This window comes from Protopterus annectens, chromosome 8.part0, assembly GCF_019279795.1.
Source record: "Protopterus annectens isolate FY-2018-M chromosome 8.part0, PAN1.0, whole genome shotgun sequence".
Taxonomy (NCBI): domain Eukaryota; kingdom Metazoa; phylum Chordata; order Ceratodontiformes; family Protopteridae; genus Protopterus; species Protopterus annectens.
The window spans coordinates 1,853,588,793-1,853,609,820 of NC_056741.1; the positions used below are offsets into that span (position 1 = coordinate 1,853,588,793).

Sequence of the window (21,028 nt, forward strand, 5' to 3'; positions counted from 1 at the left end):
CACATGATAAATAAGGTTTACTGCCGACTGCATTTAAGGACTGTGTGTATCACATGATAAATAAGACATAATGGTGGTTGTCTTCATTCTTTACTGCCAATTGCATTTAAGGACTGTGTGTATCACATGATAAAACATAATGGTGGTTGTCTTCATTCTGCACAGCTGATTACAGTTAAGCACTGTGTGTACCACATGATAAAGAAGACATAATAGTGGTTGTCTTCATTCCTCACTGCTGATTACATTTAAGCAATGTGTGTACCACATGATAAATAAGATATAATGGCGGTTGTCTTCATTCCTCACTGCTGGTTACAGTTAAGGACTGTGTGTACCACAGGAATAATAATGACAGTGCCACACCGAAGACATTTTGAGTGTTCTATCACTGCATTCATGTCTCACCATTTGACTCATTGGTGTCTGACGTTTCAATAGATGATCACAGATGTGAGAATGTGTTTTTAAAAACTGAGACAGCATTATCTCTGAGAATTCATATTTCTCTCAGAAACATCAGTCTTGGAGTCAGTATATATAAGCAGTATGTGGTATGGGTCTCTGGGTGACCCCACAAAAAGAATGCTTGAAAAGTGAAATTATGAGTTTTCATAGCTGTTGTTTCTCTGCCAGTTTAATACTTAGTGATACTCTGATCACTTATTTATTGAACTTTAATTACAGAGCTCCTAAATAGTATGGAAATCAAATATCAAATCTGCATTCCCAGATGCCTATAAACTAGCAGTATGTATAGGAGTTCTGCTGGCTACAGATCTAAGTATGGAAGTGATACTCAGCCTTTTTGTAATGTGTGCAGCTGCCCAGTAGGTTCAGTGCATTTAACATTTGGGTGTATAATTACCTGTTAGCTATTGAGTAGTCACATACTCTTATAGCTATAACCCATAATTTGTGATCAGTCATTTTTCAGCCAGCTGTGCCGCCTAGTGTCACTTGGATGACTGAATCATGGGCACAAATTTGCATCTTCCTTTTTTAACTCAAGCAGTGGTCATTGGGTTGTAATATGTCACCCAATGTCTAGCATTACAGCACAAAAGGTTCTTTTCTATGCCATATTGAATGTTGTCATAGATCATAACATCAGCCAGTATGGGTACACTGAGGTCTCTGTGAGGTGAACTGTGCACTAAAGTGGTGTAGCCTGCTTGGCAGGTAGTTACATGCAGTAATCTCATGGATGTACAATATCTGGCCAATACAAGGTATCAAAAGTGCTAGCTTTAAGCAAAAAAAAAAAGAAATTAAATGGAAGTTACAGGTTCTAAATGATTCAGCAAATCAGTTATGTGTCTAGTGAGAGGCATGCTTGTTACATTACTTGCTATCAGTCTAAAAACTTCTAATGTAATCATTTTTGTTTACATGATATTGATTAACTCTTTATTGAAAATATTGGTCTCAGGCAATAGGTGGCAGTTATACAGGGATGAGGAAGGAGTACAGAGACTGGTGTGTAAATTGAAAATCTCCTATTACTCACGATGGACAGAGATACAGCAGTCTGGTTGCTGGTGAACAATTAAAATCCAGGCTACCCCCTCACGGTAATATGTGCATATATTCACCAATCTGATTACAGCACTCAAATGGTGAAGAAATAACTTGATTTATCAACACCAACGAATCACATTAACCCCACAACTGTTGGTGTTTATTAAGAGAATTATTTCTTCACCATTTGAGTGCTGGAATTGGTTTGGTGAATACTGTTGGAGTGTTCCAGGCAATTGTTTGTTCCTTTTGTGCATTTGGATGATATCTATATATATATATATATATATATATATATATATATATATTGTGTGTGTGTGTAAATATAATGCATGTGCATGCATGTGTGACACAATGATTAAGCTTCTGAGGTACATTACTGCTTCGTAATGCCATGTGAGACAGAGTTTGTAGTAGCATGTAGATAAGTAATAATTAAAGAAAATATGTAAATCTTCTGGTGTCCTGATTACCTGGCATTTGCTTTTGGCTCCGTAGTAATTTTCTGCTTCAGATGAGATCATGAAACAGTCGCCATCTATCTGGATGTCACAGGTATGATATGGGAACTGAACCTTTTCTGGAAAATAGAAATTCATGTCAAAAGAAATAATGTCATTTTTTTCAGATATTTCTTTGGTCATTCTTAGATTCTTAGAAAAATAAGCAGGAACAGTTTGGATGTTAGCCCTGTCTGGTATATTTGATTTTTGTCACAGGTGTTTTAGGCTATATATGAAGATTCTCCTCAAATGATGGAGAAATACAACATAAGGTGTATTTTGCCACACATTCCAACAACATTCCCGCTCTCTAGATAAGCAAACATACATCTACCCCTGCACCTATCCTTCCATTTTCAGAACTGCATGTTTGGTGAGGGTTGTAGCAGCAGCAAGCTGTTCAGGATAAAACAGAATTCACTAACCCCTGCAGTAGCCCTGTCCTCATCCTGTACAATTCCTCAATTGTTCCCTGGCAAGTTGAGAGATAATTTCTTCAGCATGGCTTAGGCCTGCCTACAGCATATAGACTGTCAGCTATACATGGTAGACCTTCTGAGCACATGACTTAGGGAGCACACTTACTAGTGACCAAACAGCCTCAGCTAACCCATCTTAACCCAGATGTACAGTAGCTGTATTTGGAAATTTTCCCAGATTGCTAAGCTTTTCAATTTATTATGGCGAGTGAGCCCAACAGTGTTGCAGCAGAACCTTATTCCTAACTGCTGCAAATACAATCCTATATTTTCTGTGACTAACACAAAGTTTTGACTGCAGGTGAGGATGGAATCAAAGACTGAGAGGTAAACGGACAGTTTTGTTCCATGACTCCACTCTGTCTTTTCACTACCACACTGTGGTACAAAACCTACGGTACTGTCATCACTAAATCCATCAGTTTTTCTGTTTATGTATTTATTTATTAAATTGATTAATTTTGCTTTTAGTATATGTCCCTCCATATCACTGTTGCAGTATTCGTTACATAAGGGATTCCCTGCCAACAGTAGCCAATGTCCAGCCACTATATCAAAGCCTTAGGAATATATAGATGTCGTACATCACACATATCCTCCCCACACAAGGCATATGGCATAAAGGTGACATATGGATGTACATACCTCAGAAGTTCTTTGCTGCCAATCTGAACACCATCATTGATCATTAGTCTGAATGCTCCTTCCGTGCCAGTTACTGAGCTGTGTTTCAGATAAGTGCCTCACTGGGGTTTCTTATTATCTATTTCTACTTTTATATTTGTGGGTTTACATGTCATCTAGAAAGGGAAAATATCAGTGTGGGAGGCAGATTCCCCATGAATATCATCACTAGCAGTGTCTCTATTGTTTAGGTACTTCTCACGACAATACACAGTGTTCTTTATGCAATTGTTTGTCCCTAAGACCCTATGTAGTCATCTCTCCTGTTTGCCAATTTACTTGGAGAACCAACATCATAAATTATTGGCGTAAGGTACTGTGGTTGAATCTTCCCATCCAGAAGGTCAGCTGCTTACCAAGAAAAAGGCCAAAAAACTCAGGACTGATGCAGGTGCTTTCTCACCTCCCCCGGACATCTCTCTCAAGGCTGATGAAAGCCGGGGGAATCACTCAGTCGCTGTCTTGGATTCCTCTGCTACGACCCTGTCTGAGGCCAGCATGATCTGACTTCTCACACATCCTTGGAGTCTTTGCAAATGTCCAATCCAAATGTTCAGGGGGATCCTCGATTGATTTCTGAGGGACCAAGATGGATTCTGAAAATCCGTCTGAGGCGATTTCTACTACATTGGTTGAGTGTTGGCTGGGGTATGAACCTCCTAGCGTTTTTAGGGCAGACCTACCTCAAAAGAAAAAAAACAGAAAAACAAGCATATTACACTTGCTGCTAAAGATCTCCAATGTGAATGGCGGGATTTTACCCAGGGGTTGTTTAATGCCTTCATGGCGTTAAAGCTTCTTTAAGGAGTTTCTGTGCCTGCTCCTCCCTGGTCATTTATTCCACTTAAGATGCGCAGAGAGCAGGAGCCCTCTGAAGAAGATTTGGATTCTGTGGAAGAGTCTTTGGCATATTCTTCTTAAATCCTTTCTCCCTTGGATTATGGATCTGAGGAGGAATATCCTATTAGTCCAGACTCTACTTTAGAAGAACTCTTCTTTGGGGACACAATTTCTCGGATGATGGGAATATTTCAAATGGGACCGTTCTCATGTTTCTGATATTCAAAAAAGAGTTATTATGAACTCCTCAGGATGGAGTCTCCTAAACCCTCTGCTGTACCTCCAACCTTGGCTGCCCATTTAGATACCATTTCGGCAGCCTCTGGGCCCCTGACTCTCAACCTCCAGCCCAGAAGAAACCTGATATATTTTACAATGTGCCCGAGGATTGTAAGTTCTTTTACAAATGTCCTTCTGTAGTGCCTGTCTCTTCTGACGAACCCTCTGAACATTTTAGACAAGGACAGTAGAGGTATGAAATGTTTAGGAAAAAAGGTTTATACTGCTGCCATGCTGACTTCTCGGGCTATTAATTAACAGACTCATATGTCCAGGTATGCTTTAGCCCTTCTTTCTCAAACTTCTCAGGCTATCTCTGACCTCCCTGATTCAGAGAGGAAGGTCTCAGACCTTTCTCTACTGTGTTCTACCTCTCAAGTGGCTCACCACTCTATTAAATGTAGTTATGATACAGCTGATGCTTCCTCTAGTGCTGCTCCCTTTGCTTGTGTATTGAGACATTACTTTTGGCTTCATCTCCAACCTTTACCTGATGATATTATGGCTAACCTGTTGGATGCTCCTCTTGAAAATAAGAACCTTTCTTCTTCTGCTGCTGCTGAGCTTTTTAAGTCCCTCCAGAATAAAGGCAAGTCCTTGCAGGAACTGAAACGTATTTTAGTGTCTCCTATTCCTAAATTCCAAAGGAATTAGCCAACCAAATCGGCTTTTGTATGCAGACAGCTCTGCTCTCCTCCTAAAGGTAAGAAGGTTCTAGGCGCATACCTCCTGCTAAGTCTATTCAGACTCCTACTTCTCAAAAACCTCCTTTTCAAGACAAAGTATGTTCTACCTGACAGTTTGCTTCCCCTTTCCCTAGGCCAGGTTCCCTCATCCCTTTGTCTTTCCCTGACCCTTCCCAATTAGTTAAGGGTCACTCAAGATTCTTGGGTTTTATTGATCATTGGCCAGGGATATTTTATGGTTTGGAAATGCCTTACTCTTTTTCTGGGCATTCCTCAACCTCCTCATAAACAGCTTTCATTCTTTCCAGAACTGCTTCAGGGTCTTTTGGCTCAGGGTACCATTTAAGTTGTGCCCCCTGTGCAGGATGGGAAAGGGTTTTATTCTGGGTTATTTCTGGTTCCCTGGAAGGAATGCACCCAGAGACCCATTCTAGATCTTTCTCAGCTCAGCATTTTTCTAAATGTCCCTTCTATTTGGATGCTGTTCCTTCAAACCCTGTTCTCTCTTCTTGTTCCCCAGTCTTTCTTAATATCCCTGGACCACAAGGATACCTATCTTCACATCCCCATGCATCCCCTTTTCAGGAAGTTTTTACATTTTCTCTTGCTTCCTTCCTTCCTTGCATTTTTAGTTCTCTCCTTTGCCCTTTGCCCTTTCTTCCTTTCCAAAGGTATTCACCAAATGCATTGCTCCTGTCATTGCCCTTTCCAGAATAAGAGGAATTCAAATCTTTCCTTATCTGGATGGCCTGCTCATTCAGACTTGATCCTGTAAGGTCCTGCCTTAGCACCTGTAGTTTACAAATTGTCTGTTACAAAGGCTGGACTTTTCCATAAACTTTCAGAAATCAGCCCTGGCTACTTCTCAAGATCATGTTTTTCTTGGTTGCACGATCCAGATCATTCCCATGCTGGCATCCCTGCCTCCACCCAAGGCTCTCCTCTAATCACCTTTTTTCAATCTCTTCTTCCTCTGAATTCAGTCACAGCGTGGGATTTCTCAGGGTTCTATGATTCATGGCCTCCACTGTTCCTATGCTGCCTCTAGCCAGACTTCATAAGAGAAAACTACAGTGGTTCCTAATGTCAGTGTGACTTCAACACTGTCATCCGCTAGATTTCCTAGTTCCTTTCTTTGCATGGCTCAACCCTGAGCTTCAGTGGTGAATTCATCGGCTTTCTCTCAATCCAGGACTTCCTTTTCAACCCCCAGTCCCATCTGAGGAACTTTTCTCAGATGCCTCTAATAGGGGGGTATGCAGCTTCCTTTAGTTTCCCTCAAGGTCCAGGGACTCTGGCTTCCTCATCAGACATCAGATCACATCAACATAAAGGAGATGAGAGCTCTACTTTTAACTCTTCAGGCTGTTCATTCCCTCTTTCTTCCAGAGCCTCTCAAAATCTTCAAAAACAATACCACAGTGATGTGGTATGTTAACAAGCAAGGGGGGACAGGGTCCTACCTTCTTTTCAGACTTACTCTTCAGGTTTCGGATCTAGCCTTCAGTGTGCCTACATTCCTTCAGAGTAAAATACAGTGGCAGACTCTTTGAGTAGGTCTAGTACACAGGCTCAATAATGGATGCTTCACAGAGATATGTTTCTGGACATTGTCCATCATTGGTGTTCTCCACAGGTAGATCTTTTTGCCTCCCCTTTGAACAGACAACTTCCTCTTTTCTGTGCCAGAGTCTCAAGTCCTCTGGCTTGGAAGAAGGACACACTATCTTTTCCTTGGAAGGAGATGTTTATGCCTTCACTCCCCTTCCTCTGATTTTGAGGGTTTTGCTCAGTTCAAGCAAGACTCTCCCAAAATCTTGCTGGTAACTCCCTTTAGCCTCAGAGAGCATTTGCTCTGCCTTCTTCTTTACCTAGGCAGGGGCAGTCACCACAAATTACCTCACAGGGTGGACCATCTCACACAAGACAAGGCATTTCTGATCCATCGTCATTTGTCCACTCTTCAACTGATGCTGTAGTTAATAGGGTTTAGATCCCTTTTAGATAAGTTTTTCTGAGATGTGCTTAGGGTTTTGCAGGAGGCCAAGATACCCACCATGAGGAAATCATATTTGTCCAAATGGAAAATAGTTTCTGTCAGGTGCCTTTCTTATAACCAGGATCCATTTTCTGTGGATCTCTCTGGTTCTCTTATTTGTGTGAATTAGTCAATGCTGGGTTAGCATATTTTTCAGTTAAAGCCCACCTTTCAGCTATTTCTACTTGTCTGCCCTTGACTCCTCCTCTTGCCTCTAGGTTTGAGGTCAAACAATTTCTTAAAGGTGTCCTTCATATCAGGCTTGCTAGAAAACCTGTTGTACTTTCCTGGGACCTCTATTTTGTGCTTGAAAATTTGCAGCTGCAGCTTCCTTGCAGTATTGTACTTGGGGGACTCTTCTTCTTTTGGCCCTTACTTTGGCTAAAACAGACTCAGAACTCCAGGCTCTTGTGGCTCTTCCTCCTTTCATATTTTTTTCATTGTGACAGGTTGTGTCTTCATACTAATCTTTCTTTTATACCCAAGGTGATTCATGAGTTCCCTCTTAATCATTTGCCCTCCTTTTTTCATTCTTTGCAATCTGTTAGTGATAAGGTTCTTCACACTTTGGACTTGCATAGACAGCTAAGATATTATTTGGATAAGATTAAGGGCATTTGCAAATCTGAGCAACTTTTTATTTCTTTTCAGTCCAGATCTCTAGGTTTGGCTGTTTCTAAGCAAACCATATCTTTCTGGATCTCTAAGGGCATTTCTTGTGGTTATTCCTTTCATGGTAAATGTCTTTCTACCTCTGTAAAGGCTCATTGTTCTAGAACTGTTGCTTCCTCTTTTGCTGTTTTTTTCAAAGGACTGGATATCAATTCCATCCTTGAGACTGTTAATTGGACTTCTGCCCATACCTTCACTTAGCTTTACAAGTTGGATGTTGCTTTCAGAGCAAGAGGTGGCTTTGCCAGAGCTATCCTGCATAGGTTTCTAGAGGGCTGTTCTGTACCTTCCGCCTCCCAAGTTTCATCTTGAACATTTTTACTCTTCCTTGTGTGAAGAATACTGCATCACTGATATGAAAGGACATAGTACAGTAGTGTAAAATCTTACCATAACTATAGATGTCCTTCTCTTTATTGTTGCAATATTCTCTCACTCCCTCCTCCCCTTTTTGCTGTATTGTAAAATCTTAACATAACTGTAGATGTCCTTCTCTTTATTGTTGCAATATTCTCTCACTCCCTCCTCCCCTTTTTGCTCTGCCTTTTTCTTTTCTGTGTTTATCATCATCAGCCACCTTTTCCCCATTTTCTACATGGGGTCAGGGTATTATGTTAACTGTTGCCATCTCCCTTCATTCAATGCCACACTCCTGCCTTCTTCGACACTCATGCCTGACTGCCACTGATCTTTCACACAATCCATACATCTCTTTGCTGGATGTCCTCATTTCCTCTTACCGTCTTCCGGTCTGTCCGAAATCTTTATCACCAGATTGTCTTCTGCTCTTCTGCTCATGTGTCTGAACCACTGCAATCTGTTCTTTGATTTTTTTCTGCAATTGGAGCTACTTTGGCTTCTACTCTTATATCCTCATTTCTTTATCTGCCCCACAGTGTGCATCCTACCACCCTTCTCAGGTACTTCATTTCCATCACCTGTAGCTTCTTCATCTCTTCTGCCTTTACTGCCCAGGTATCTGTACCATACAGTAGTACTGGTCACACCACTGTCTTGTACACCTTACTTTTCAGCTCCTTTGGCATTCTTCTGACATAGACGCCGCTTGAGACTCTATACCAGTTGGCTGCAGCCCCTCTGATTCTAGCTTTGACCTCTTCATTCAGACTTCCCTTCTCCTCAATCACCCTCCCAGATACCTGAAGCGAGTTACCTGTTCTAATATCTTCTCTTCTTTCTCAATTCTCAACTTCTTCTGATTTCCTCAATTTGCTGCCACGACCACTGTCTTATCTGTGCTTAGTTTCATCCCATATGCCTTCAGTTTTGCATTCCATTCCCATATCCTTTACTGAAGTTCTTGCTTAGAGTCTAACTGTAATTTCAAATCATCTGCATACAGCAACTTTGTTGATCTGTCCCCTCCAAACTGTTTTCTAATGTAGTCCATCACCAGTAATAGCAGCAGTAGGCTTAGAGTTGAACCCTGGTGCACACCCACTCCCACTGAGAACCCCTGTATGAGGCTGAACACTGAATGTACTTGAGTCACTGAGTCCTTGTACATAGCCTGCACTAATTCTGCCAGTGTTTCTGGGACTTCAAACTACAGCAGTACTGCCAAATCAGTTTTCTTGGGACCTTGGAATATGCTTGCACCAAGTCTTTCACCAGGTCTTTCCTCATCTCTAGCTTCTTCTCAATTATCTGTCTCACTGCAAACATCAGGTCAGTTGTGTTGCATCCTGATCTGAATCCAAACTGCTCATCTTCCATCTTACTTTCTACGACTCCGCATATACATTTATCAGTCACCCTCTCCAGAACTTTAATGCAATGCGATAGAAGTTTGATGCCTCTGCACAGCCCACAGTTGTGGATGTCCCTTTTGTTCTTGTACACTGGTTGTTCTCCAGTCATTTGGGATACAACTTTCTCTCCCATTGCTATTAATACCCTCTGGAGCCATTGCTCCCCTATCTCACCCAGCATCTTTATCATATCTGCTATGACCTAATCTGAGTCAGCTGCATTCCCCTGACTTCATTTTCCTTAGTGCTATTTTTACTTCTTCTAGGGTGCACTCCTCTTCTTCTCTCATAGTATGCCATTTCTGGGGCAGTACAGCTTCTGTGGGATTTTTCCATTCAGAAGTTGCTGGAAATCCTCTTTCCATCTGCCTTTGATGTCCTGTGGACTAATGAGCAGGTTGCTGCTAGCATCCCTTATGAAGGGTTTCTGACTATCTTCTTTATCTTTTTTTTTTTTTTTTTTTTGCCTTTCAACCTGATATAGTTCCTTTGTGCCACCTACTGAGTCCCTTTCTAGATGCTGGTAAAGTGGCTCTGATGCCCTGTTCTTTGCCATTGCAACTCCTTTCTTAGCTTCTTTGTTAATCAAATCAGTATTCCTTCCTAGTCTGGTTGGTCTTTTCTATTTCCCACTTTATCCTGCACTCCTCCTTTCTCTGATGACTTCCTGGATTTCTGCATTCCACCACCAGCTTTTCTTATGTACCTTATTTCCATATCTGGCTCGGCCACATATATTTTCTGTAGTCCACACACATGCTGTTTTGAGGTGCTGCCATTCTTCTTCAAGTCCACCTATTTCCTTCTTTTCTTGGGGTGCCAGACCCTTGAGTAATTCCTTGAACTATTGTGCTTTCTCTACAGTCAACTTCCAGGTTTTAAGAATGGTCTCTGTTGACCTTAGAGCCTTCTCTGACAACTGCTTGCAGCTGATTGTGTCAACCAGTGGTTTATGTTGTGGGCCAACTGTTTCACTGGGGATGACTTTACAATCACTGATTCTACCCCAGTGCCCTTTCCTTACTAGGAGGAAATCTATCGGAGTTGCATGTTGGCCACTCTTGTATGTGATCTTGTGACTGTCTCTCTCTCTCTCTCTCTCTGAACCAAGTGTTGGCAACTATTAAGCCATTTGCCAGACAGAAATCTTTAACAGCCTCTCCTTCTTTATTCTTGTTGCCCCACCCATGTGGACCCAGGCAGTCCTCATATCCTGTTCTGTCTGTTCTGATATGTGCATTCAAATCACCCATTATCAACACCAATTCCTGTTGTCCTGCTTTATCTAGTAGGTCCTGCAAATGCTATCTGAATGCACTCTTTTCCTCAATATCACAGCCCTGCTTTGGGGCACAGGCTGAAATTTTGAATACTACCCTATAATTGCACTGGAGTCGAATGACCATAATGTTTGTGCTTAAGACTCTTTCTTTCAAATATATTTTTAAGGTTATCTCCTTCTTCATATGTAGTTTTAGGATGTGGACCCCAATACTTGTTTATACTCAGCTGGAAAAAAATCTGTGTCCTACATGTTAAAAAGAATGCCTATAACTTTGGGGCTTGATAGTTGTAATCAGTAATAATTACATTCAACTTTTCAGAATTTCTATCACCATTAATAATATTAGAGCTACCATTATTTTGCATAGAGTTTTTCACACTTAGATTGGGAACAAACTCATCTACCTTACCTTTACATACCTCTTCTTGCATTAATATTACTAATGATGTAGGATAATTTCTCTCATAGAACATTCTACTTAATTTATCTATCTCGATATTAAAAGTTTCATCTTCTGACATCAACCTAGAAAGATGAAGCATCTGGCCTTTAATGATGTTTTTCTTTTGATAGAAATGGTGACTCCTGTCATAGTACAACAAAGTATTGGAATAAGTCTACTTACTATAAATATTAGAAATATATCTCTTGTTGATATAAACTTTTGAAATAGTAAGGTCCAGTAGTTAAGCGAGTCCTTACAACTTGTAAAGGTAAACTTCAAAAAATTAATAGAATTATTTAAACCTGATATAAACATTTCAAATGTAGAAAGCTCATCTGTCCATAAAATCAGTATGCCATAACGAAATCTAAAATAAAGAAATACTTTATTGAAGTGTGGGGAAGTAAAACATTATTATGTTCCCAATACGATAAAACAAAATTAGCATATGCTGACGCACATTTAGGTCCCATAGGCACTCCTGTCAGATGGTGATAACACTCCCAATCAAATTAGAAATAATTGTTCTTCAAAACCATTTCCAAAAATTCCATATTAGGTATCTCATTGGAAGTTTTGGATTTCTCTTTTAGCAAAATATTTTGAAACTGTTCCAAACCAGCATCATGTAGAATAACAGAAAAATAAAACAAATTAATCACATCAACAGTGATAAATAATATATTTTCATTAAAGGGTGGATATTCAAAAGTGGCAACAAATGCCATGAGTCACAAACAATGTGTCTTTCTTTCTCAATTAAAATTTTACAGTGAAAATCTTCAAACATAGCTAAAGGTTCCATTTTGGATTTATTAGCTGAGACTATTGATCTGACAGGGGGATTGATTGCAGGAATAACCAGTTTGTCCACATTTACAAAATCAAAAATATCATAAGACATAAATCCTTGACTTACCAAATCTTATAGGCAAAAATCAATTTTGGCATATGCCATGTTTATCTCATTTTTAGAGACCTGCACATATGTGGTGGTGTAATTCAGAATGTCTAACATCTTACTGACATGCATAAAATAATCCATAACAACTGCTTCAATTTCCCTTGTCTGGTTTCATGACATATATCTTTATTGTCGTTAATTTGATGTAACGATTCTCTTTCTTCTGTTGTCAAATTGTCAACAAGTTTTTTTTAGCTTAAGTAACAATCTAAACTTGTTTTTACATATTCGTTTGAATACTGAAACCAAAGGACAACTGGGTGGCATAAATGTACTTTTTCTTCTAAGAGTAACCCGAATAAGGGGTCGCTGGGAGTTGGCAAAAAACATAGTTAAATTCAATTGTGTAATGTACAATGTAAAATGAATAAAGAAATGAACAATATCTTGTTTGAAAGAAGAAATAAACTTAAAGCCTTTTTTTAAATAGAGAAACGTGGTTAATTTGTAACAATAAATGACTATAGCTAAAAACTTTTAAATTTTCATTCATTACAGCGTTACAACATGAGTCATATGTAACAGAAAAATTCTCAGAAAAAGTCCCATTTAATTCCTTTTATTGTTCTTCCCTTTCCCTGTCCTCCTCAATGATTTGGGAGTTTTCTTCTGTTGATTTGCAAATGAAGGCCTCTATTGTCCATGTCTCAGGGAATGTCTCTGTTTGTCGAGGATAAAATCATCATTGTGTGTATTGTCAGATAGTCTGGTCACATCTGCAGTGATTGGACTAGAAACTGTATCATGTATACCATCCTGTCCATCCCTATTGCAGAACCTGAATACTTTATTAACATTATATTCCTTAGGTTTAGGGTATGCTTGTTTGTCACCATACTCTAACTTATCTCCAAGGAGTTTTTTCTGCTTCCTAAATTTACTTTTGTTAACTAAATTGTCCACTCTATTAAACACTTTAAGATATTCTTGTTTATAAGCCATAAAAGCAGAATCAGTCTCAATAACATGGCTGAGCTGTAGAATTTCTGATTCTAGAAACGGGATTTTGTTTTCATTATTAGTAATAAGCAGTTTCATTAATTCCATGCCTGTATGATCGAATAAGTCAATTAGTTCAGGGTATAATGGGGAATTCAGTTTTAAACCAACCAGATACTTCCAAAATCTGAGCCCAGAAAATTTCCAAACAAAAAACAAAGCAACAATTAAAAAGGTCACACAGATAAGCTCCATGGGTAAAAATAGCTAAAAACACATTGGCAAGACATAAACTTCATTATGTAATAACTTAAACCTTGGAGGGAAATAGTTATACCTTTGCTAATTTTTAGGGGAATTTTGTGCTTGACCAGAATGTCTGGAATGTTGGACTTGTCAGGAAATTAAAAATGTGTGCTATTAGGGGGTAGCCGAGAAAATGGAGGTAAGGTGGTTGGGCCTGGATTATGGCTGATGTTACCAGAAACATGTATTTTACTATTAGTACATATACAAGAGACATCATTTTCATTGTCCAATTTGGTAATGAGTTAGGGAGTACTTTTATCAGTCTCATTATAGTATAGTACTGATGTTTAGAAAGTGGGGGTCATGTATTTTGCTTCATTCTTAAATGGTGACATTAAATTGGGAAGATATAATAGTGGTACACCATAATTCTGATACAACGAGGATGCGGGTGAGTAGCAGATGACTAATTACTACAGTGATAGCAGATTTAGTCATTACAGCTAAAGTTTTTTTATAGCATTTTATTCTTGGGTATGATGAAGTATAAAGGATGGCATTTAATTATGGATAACACTTTTAGGGTTGTATACAGTTAGATTCATAGATATTCCAAGGTCACTGAGTCTCACAGGCATTTTCATCTTGCCAGTAACCTCCCTCAGGCAGAAACCTCCTTTCTTGAGGAGAACTGTATCAGTCAATCCCAGAGTAAATCTGTGGATATCCATCCAGTCAGCTGCATTATGTTTAAAGGAAGTTGGTGAGTCGCACTGCTTATAATTCAATGGATGTTTATCTGAAGCTTGGGTGGTGCTGGGTTATAAACCTTTCTCTTCATCATATGTTGTTGGTCTGTTGGTAAAGATCGAGGTCCTTGGTGCCAGTATGGTGTAAGTACTGGACATGTAGAGAAACAGGACAGCCAGGACAACTGGGTTCGTAATAATGTGGCAAACATGACAGAAGTCTCCTCTCAAAAGTCTGTAAGAAACTGAATAAGGGAATGGAGCTGTTAGCCGCTCTTTGTAGGTCAGGGGCTTTAGGACTGTGATCTTTTTGGTATAGGAACCTTTAGGATCTTTCTGTTGTTTGATAAGTTTAGTGAGATGCATCCCAAAAAGGGCATTGTACTTGAGAATTGGCCTGATCAATGTTGAGTGTAAGGGAGTGGGTACATCTTTAGACCTTGATGATATTCCTTTGGCAATTAACTGGGCTAAATAAAAGGATTTCCTGACAACTGCTGTTGCATGATGCAGAAAAGAGAGGAGCTATCAACCCAGTAACATAGGTCCTTAACTGCATTTTCATTTCGTAGAGGAGTGTTGTCTTGACAGTATGATGAAAGGAGGGGCTTTCGAACAAAGTGATGATACTAATTTTTTAGTAGCTAATGACAGAAATATTTATAACTAAGAAACTCAGCCAAAAGACAGATTAGGCAGGATAAAAAAAGATCACTATAGTAAAATCCAGTTAAAACATCAGACAAATCCACAAAAGTTCTGGTCAATCATTAAGAAAATCCTACAACCAGGACAAGTCACCCCATCCCCAACACTTACCAACATTACAGATAATATCAGTGACTGCTGGTGACTTCAAATCAAAGGGGGGCTGCAGGAGACAGTTAATGGGTGGAGCCAATTGGAAGGAGTGTGGCCAATTAGAAAAGGGTGCAGCTATGCTCAAAACCACAAAAACTGGGACTTTAATTAAATACGCTGTCCTGGGTGCCAAACCTTTATTATGAGAGTCCAATCAAGACAAAATTAAGTTTAGAAGAAAAAAAATATTTCAATGCATTGGCTGCATGACAGCTTACTTAATATCTAGATGGAAACAAAAAGGTTGTGAGGCATGAAAAAATAAATTACTTTTTAAATACATTACTGGAATGCCAGTCAAAATCAAGTATAAAAAACAAGCAGCACTCAACTCAAACCACTTCTCCTTACACTGCAGTTCTAATTATAATTTATATTCCGCTTTATAAAAGTATCAAGTAGCATGCTGAAAGTAGCAATCTCTGTAATACCCCCAATATAAAAATGTTTCTTATCCAAAAAAGACCTGCTGCCTGACAACAACTATTTACTTGTTTCATGGGGAAAATATGATCAAACTAAAAAATGAACAGCAAACAAGAAACAAGCTCAAGATAAATTGCTTAAAGGATTACTGCACAGGTTATAGACCACACATGATAGATTGGCATTCTGTTTAGTTTACTGGTAAAGTCTGCAAAGATGACTGCAAGTCTCCAACAAATTCAGTGAACGTCTAAAAATACTGTAACCCTGTCCTTTATTACAAATACTGTCATATGCATTATAATACCTAAGGCTTATACGTTACCTAGTTATGTAAATATTCTCTGCATGGCAATAACAAAAAGGCTTTCAATGTTTTTAATTCTGTAGCAGTATGTTTATTAATGCTTACTTGCATCTTACTATCTCAGACAAGCTTACCTGATGGTCATTAAAGCACTGCTACTTAAACACAGAGCAACAGGCAATGCAACAACATGCATTTTCTGAATAATAATAATAAGCATAAATCAACAGTATAAAAATATGACAGAAAACCAGAACTTTCTGCAAAATCAAAGACAGATGAAAAGCCACTGTAGCACTTGTGTCTACCTTGGATGGGGGCATAATATGCACACTTACACTGCATAACTGCTCTTTGCCTTGCTTGGACACATCCAGAGTCACTACATGGGGGAATGGGTTGTAACAAGCATGTCACAATTTGAAATGTATCTGGCTGACAGTGATGGCCCTGACACTTCTGTCATGCCTCTCAGCCTCAGAGCAAAAACTCTGGACTAAGCCTTAAATAGAAGTGGGACAAAGGCCCAAAAACAAGGACAATTTTTAAATATTGCTCTTATAAATGTAGAAATATAATATAATAGTAGGTCTTGCATTAGTATGAATTTTCTGAAGGGTATGAAATCTGAAACTCAAATGTCTGTCATTATTTTCTAACTTCGGTCTTTAATGATTTGCCACTAATTTGCCAGAAAACTACAATTTTATGAAAAACAGACCAACAATGTGGTGCAAAAATATAAAATAGCCACACAATACAGCTGGGAACCTGTCAAAGAAGGGACACTTTTTAATATTAGTACTGTTAGGTTGACAGCTGACAAAATAAGAGAATCTACATGCAGTTCTGAAATAAAAGTAATCTATAACTCTGATCATTACAATGACTTACTTCTTAATTGTAAACCCTCCACATTTTCTTCCAAAATTGCCATTTTGCGGAGGGATTATTAGGGGGAGAGCAACATTTTGAACCAAAGTTGCGGACAGTTGAGAGGTTTGGTTATACCTAATTCTATAAAGCAATTTATTTGCGAGTACCTCTCAACCTCTTAACACAGGAAATCTAAACAAGGCCAAATATATTGGGGGAAAATACAGACAGTACTAAAAACGGCTGTTGTATAAACTTAGACAGTTGATAATATGGGTTTTGCTTTAGCATGCATTTTTCTGAAGGGCATGAAGTCTAAAACTCAATGTCTGTCACTATTTAGTGACTTCATTCCAAAATGATTTGCCAGAAAACCACAAATTTTATGAGGAACAAACCAAATTTAAGAAGCAAAAAATCTATTCATTCTGTGAAAATCTGGACAGTTGAGAGGTATAGTTAAGCCGGGGCAGTCTTTGAGTTTGCCGCCCTTCCCCCCTCACAAAATCATGGTCGAATGGGGCCCCACCTGCAGCCATTCCAATGTCCCATTACTTGGCTATTTCACCCCATTTACCATAAACACTGTAATGTGCATACTGCTTTACTTCTACGATGATTTGGATTTAATTTAAAAGTTTTAATTTACAGTTTACAGCACAAACAATAATAGACATCTACATCTGCTAAACAAAGCAATGCAGTCTCAGAATGAAAGTAGACCTAGCATTAAAACCTCTCTGCCCTTGAAACTCACATTCATTGAAACAGCATTAAAACCCACATTCAAAGAAAATACATCTGGCCAGTGGCAGATAAAGATTAACTTTGGGCTGTTTTCAAATCATAGGCCCCTTGCACATGAAACATACATGTGTTCATTGATACAGATTCCTGATTGTATTAAATTATATCCATTGTATAATACAGTACGGTTGTTAGAGGGAATTTTAAATTTATTGTTTTAAACATCTTTCCAGTAAACAATCAAACAAAAATGCATGCACCAATAATGACAAAACTCCCCAATTCAGAACATTTCCATCATAAAAGTCTACTCAAACTTCTACAATCCACAAGTATCAGTAAATATGTACAATTTCTGCAGAAGTAAAAGTCATCTAAATAATTCCACATTAAAGTAACTAATGAAGAGGTTGCTGGTAGCAACCAACTTTATATTTCACTATTTCATCTACAAATAAAGTGCCTGTTGCCATTCAGGAATACATTGCCCATGGATGGCAAACTGATAACAGGTTGATTGCTACTAGGTATCTCTGCCAAAGAGGACATTCTCAGGACTGCAGCACCCACCCCCTTTAAAAGTACAACACAGTACAGTATCAGCAATGCATCTACATACTGTGGGAGTAGAACCCATACCCTTCTGAATCTAAAGCAAGTACACTACCTGTTGTACTATTAACAATGCATACAGACTCACCATAAGCAGCACTAAACTTCTCTTTCCCTGAAGCTCTTAGCTCCTTGTAAAATCCACTCAACACTCAACTGTATCTCTAAACTTTGTGGCAAATGAGCACAAGAAATCCGGAAAAAGACAAAATTTTTTTTTCGGGGGACAAAAGCCAAAAAACCAGGGACACATTTTAAACATTGCTTGTATAACTTTGGAAAGTTGCTACAATAAAATGCTGTGTTACCGCCATGCATTTCACTGCCAGGTCTTGAACCCAGGACCCTGTGCACTACAGTCAGCACAACAAACCACTATGCCAAATCAGATGTTTCTTGACAGCAGGAAGACTGAAACTTTAATGGCTATCATTTAGTGAATTCAGTTCTCACCATAGCTCTCACCCTCTAGCACAAAACACCTGGACAAAGCCAATAATGGGGGAACACTCTTCTCAAACACCATAGGAAAGAGCTGGAATCATCTTCCTTCTGAACTTTCCAACCTTACTTCTACTCTACTTTTTAAGAAGACTCTTAAAGAATATCTTAAATCACACTGGCTTTGTCCCTGCTCCAACCCTGACTGATATCTCTTGCCCCCTCCTGCTCTTTCTCAAAAAAAAAAAAAAAAAAAAATTTTTTTTACTTTATCTATCTTCTGTTTTAATTTTTGTTTTTACTCATAGTATTTGATTCTAGCCTAAATTTGCTAAATAACTCTGTATAACTCTACCTTTTAATGTTAATTTTGTAACAAATTTTATTTTATTTTAATTATACTTTATTGTATTTCCTTGTCATTGTTGCTGCTCGGAGCTTTTCTCCCCGGGCCTCTACTGAAAATGGACATGTATCCAGTTAGACTAGCCCAGTCAACAAATGTAAAATAAAAAATAAAAATAAAAAAAATAAATACAGCCCCCAAACATATTCAGTGAATTCAATTCTCACCATTGTTCTCAACCTCTTAGCACAAAAAAACCTGCACAAAGCCAATAATGGGGGAACACAGCCCCAAAAATAGGGACAAATTTCAAATATTGATCTTATAAACTTAGAAAATTGCTAAAATACAATGTTTTGTGTTACCATGCACTTTCTGAAGAATATGGAGTCTGAAATTCAAATGTCTGAAAATCCAGAAAACCACATATTTTATGAGGAACAGAACAGAACATAAATATGATCAAAAATCTGAATGCTTTGCACAAGTGGTGGTGGTAGGGAATTCAGGTTTTTGCTGCCTGCACCAGTAGTTAACTGGGGCATTTTACACACACTCACACACACACACACACACACACACACACACACACACACACACACACACACACACACACACACGTACCTGGAGATCACTCTGTCACACACACACATGTACCTGGAGACCTCTCTGTCACACACACACACGCACACACACACACACACACACACACACACACACACACACACACACACACACACACACACACACACACACACACACACCTACCTGGGGATCGCTTTGTCCCACACACACAGACGTACCTGGAGATCGCTCTGTCCCACACACACACTTACCTGTAGATCACTTTGTCCCATACACACACGTACCTGGAGATCACTCTGTCCCACACACACACACACACACGTACCTGGAGGTCACTCTGTCACACACACGTACTTAGAGATTGCTCTGTCCCACACACACGTACCTGAAGATTGCTCTGTCCCACACACACACACACACACACACACACGTACGTGGAGATTGCTCTGTCTCACACACACACACACACACACACACACACACACACACACACACGTACCTGGAGATCGCTCTGACCCAAGTCTCACACACACACACACACACACACACACACACACACACACACACACACACACACACACACACACACGTACCTGAAGATTGCTCTGTCCCAAGTCCATGTGCACCAATGCCCAAGCCAGTTCACCAAATGTGCTCCCAAGCTTCATTCAAAGCAAAAGCAGCAGTCCTGTTTAGCCAAGTTTCATTCAAAGCAAAAGCAGCAGTTCATTTAGCAAAAGCAGCCAGACATTTCCTCCATAAGCCTCATTCAAAGCAAAAGCAACCAGTAGTCCCATTTCCTCCATAAGCCAGTTCCCCAAGCTCCTGTTCTTGGTGCTGGAATGCTGAGCATGTGTGCGCTGCCTCTATGCGTTCTGAGCATGCACAGACTACTGACTGGTTGTAACCACATAGACTTCTGGGGCATCTGTAAGACTGCTGCCTTCTTAGTCCGGATTCGAGTTTCCATGCATGCATGCGTGAGTTCCAGGATTTTTTATTTATTTTTATTTTCAGCTGGGGGGGGGGGGCTGCAGCCCTGCAGCCCAATAGTATGAGCCGTCACTGGATAATATAGCTACACAATTTAATAATTTTTTTTTACAGAATCTGTTTTTACCCTCATAAAAGTAACTGCCCCTTACCACCTCCTACTTTTCCATCACCAACACATAATCCCAACAATTTTACCTTCCAACTTGTTCCCTATGGCTACTATAAAAAAATACTTTAAAAAGCTCATACCCTGGAAGCTGATAATCTACCAGCAGACTATATTAAAATTGCTGCCAAAGCCACTGCATATCCAGTCTCCAGTCTCCTAAATTGTTCCATCTCTGAACAAAAAAATCCATCAATCTGTAAAATAGCACATTTCATCCCTCTACACAAAGGCATATACTCAACTAAGCTATCCAGCTACCGCTCTGTTGCTATACTGTCCCCTCTTATGAAAATTATTGAAAAATGCATTCATACACAATTACTAGATTATCAAATAACCTTCTATCAAACACTCAGCATAAATTCCACCCTAACCACAGCACAACTACTGCCCTATTGAACTTTACTAACACCATCAACTACCTTTAAAATGAAGGAAAACTCATCACCTCTATCTTTCTGGATCTCTTTTGACACAGTTTCCCATACCAAACCTTTAAATGTACTATCAGAACTTAAACATAGCCATTCTACACTTGCCTGGTTCCATAACTATCT

At 39.2% G+C, this 21,028-nt stretch overlaps 1 protein-coding gene across 1 annotated transcript in view; it reads right to left on the minus strand.

Moving 5' to 3' along the window:
• Positions 1-21,028, minus strand: part of LOC122808574 (C-type lectin domain family 18 member A-like) — a 694,180-nt gene that overhangs the window by 271,772 nt on the left and 401,380 nt on the right. Inside the window, exon 7 of the mRNA XM_044079532.1 lies at positions 1,995-2,101. Within this exon, the coding sequence (XP_043935467.1) occupies positions 1,995-2,101 (107 nt within the window). The remainder of the gene's footprint in view (positions 1-1,994; positions 2,102-21,028) is intronic.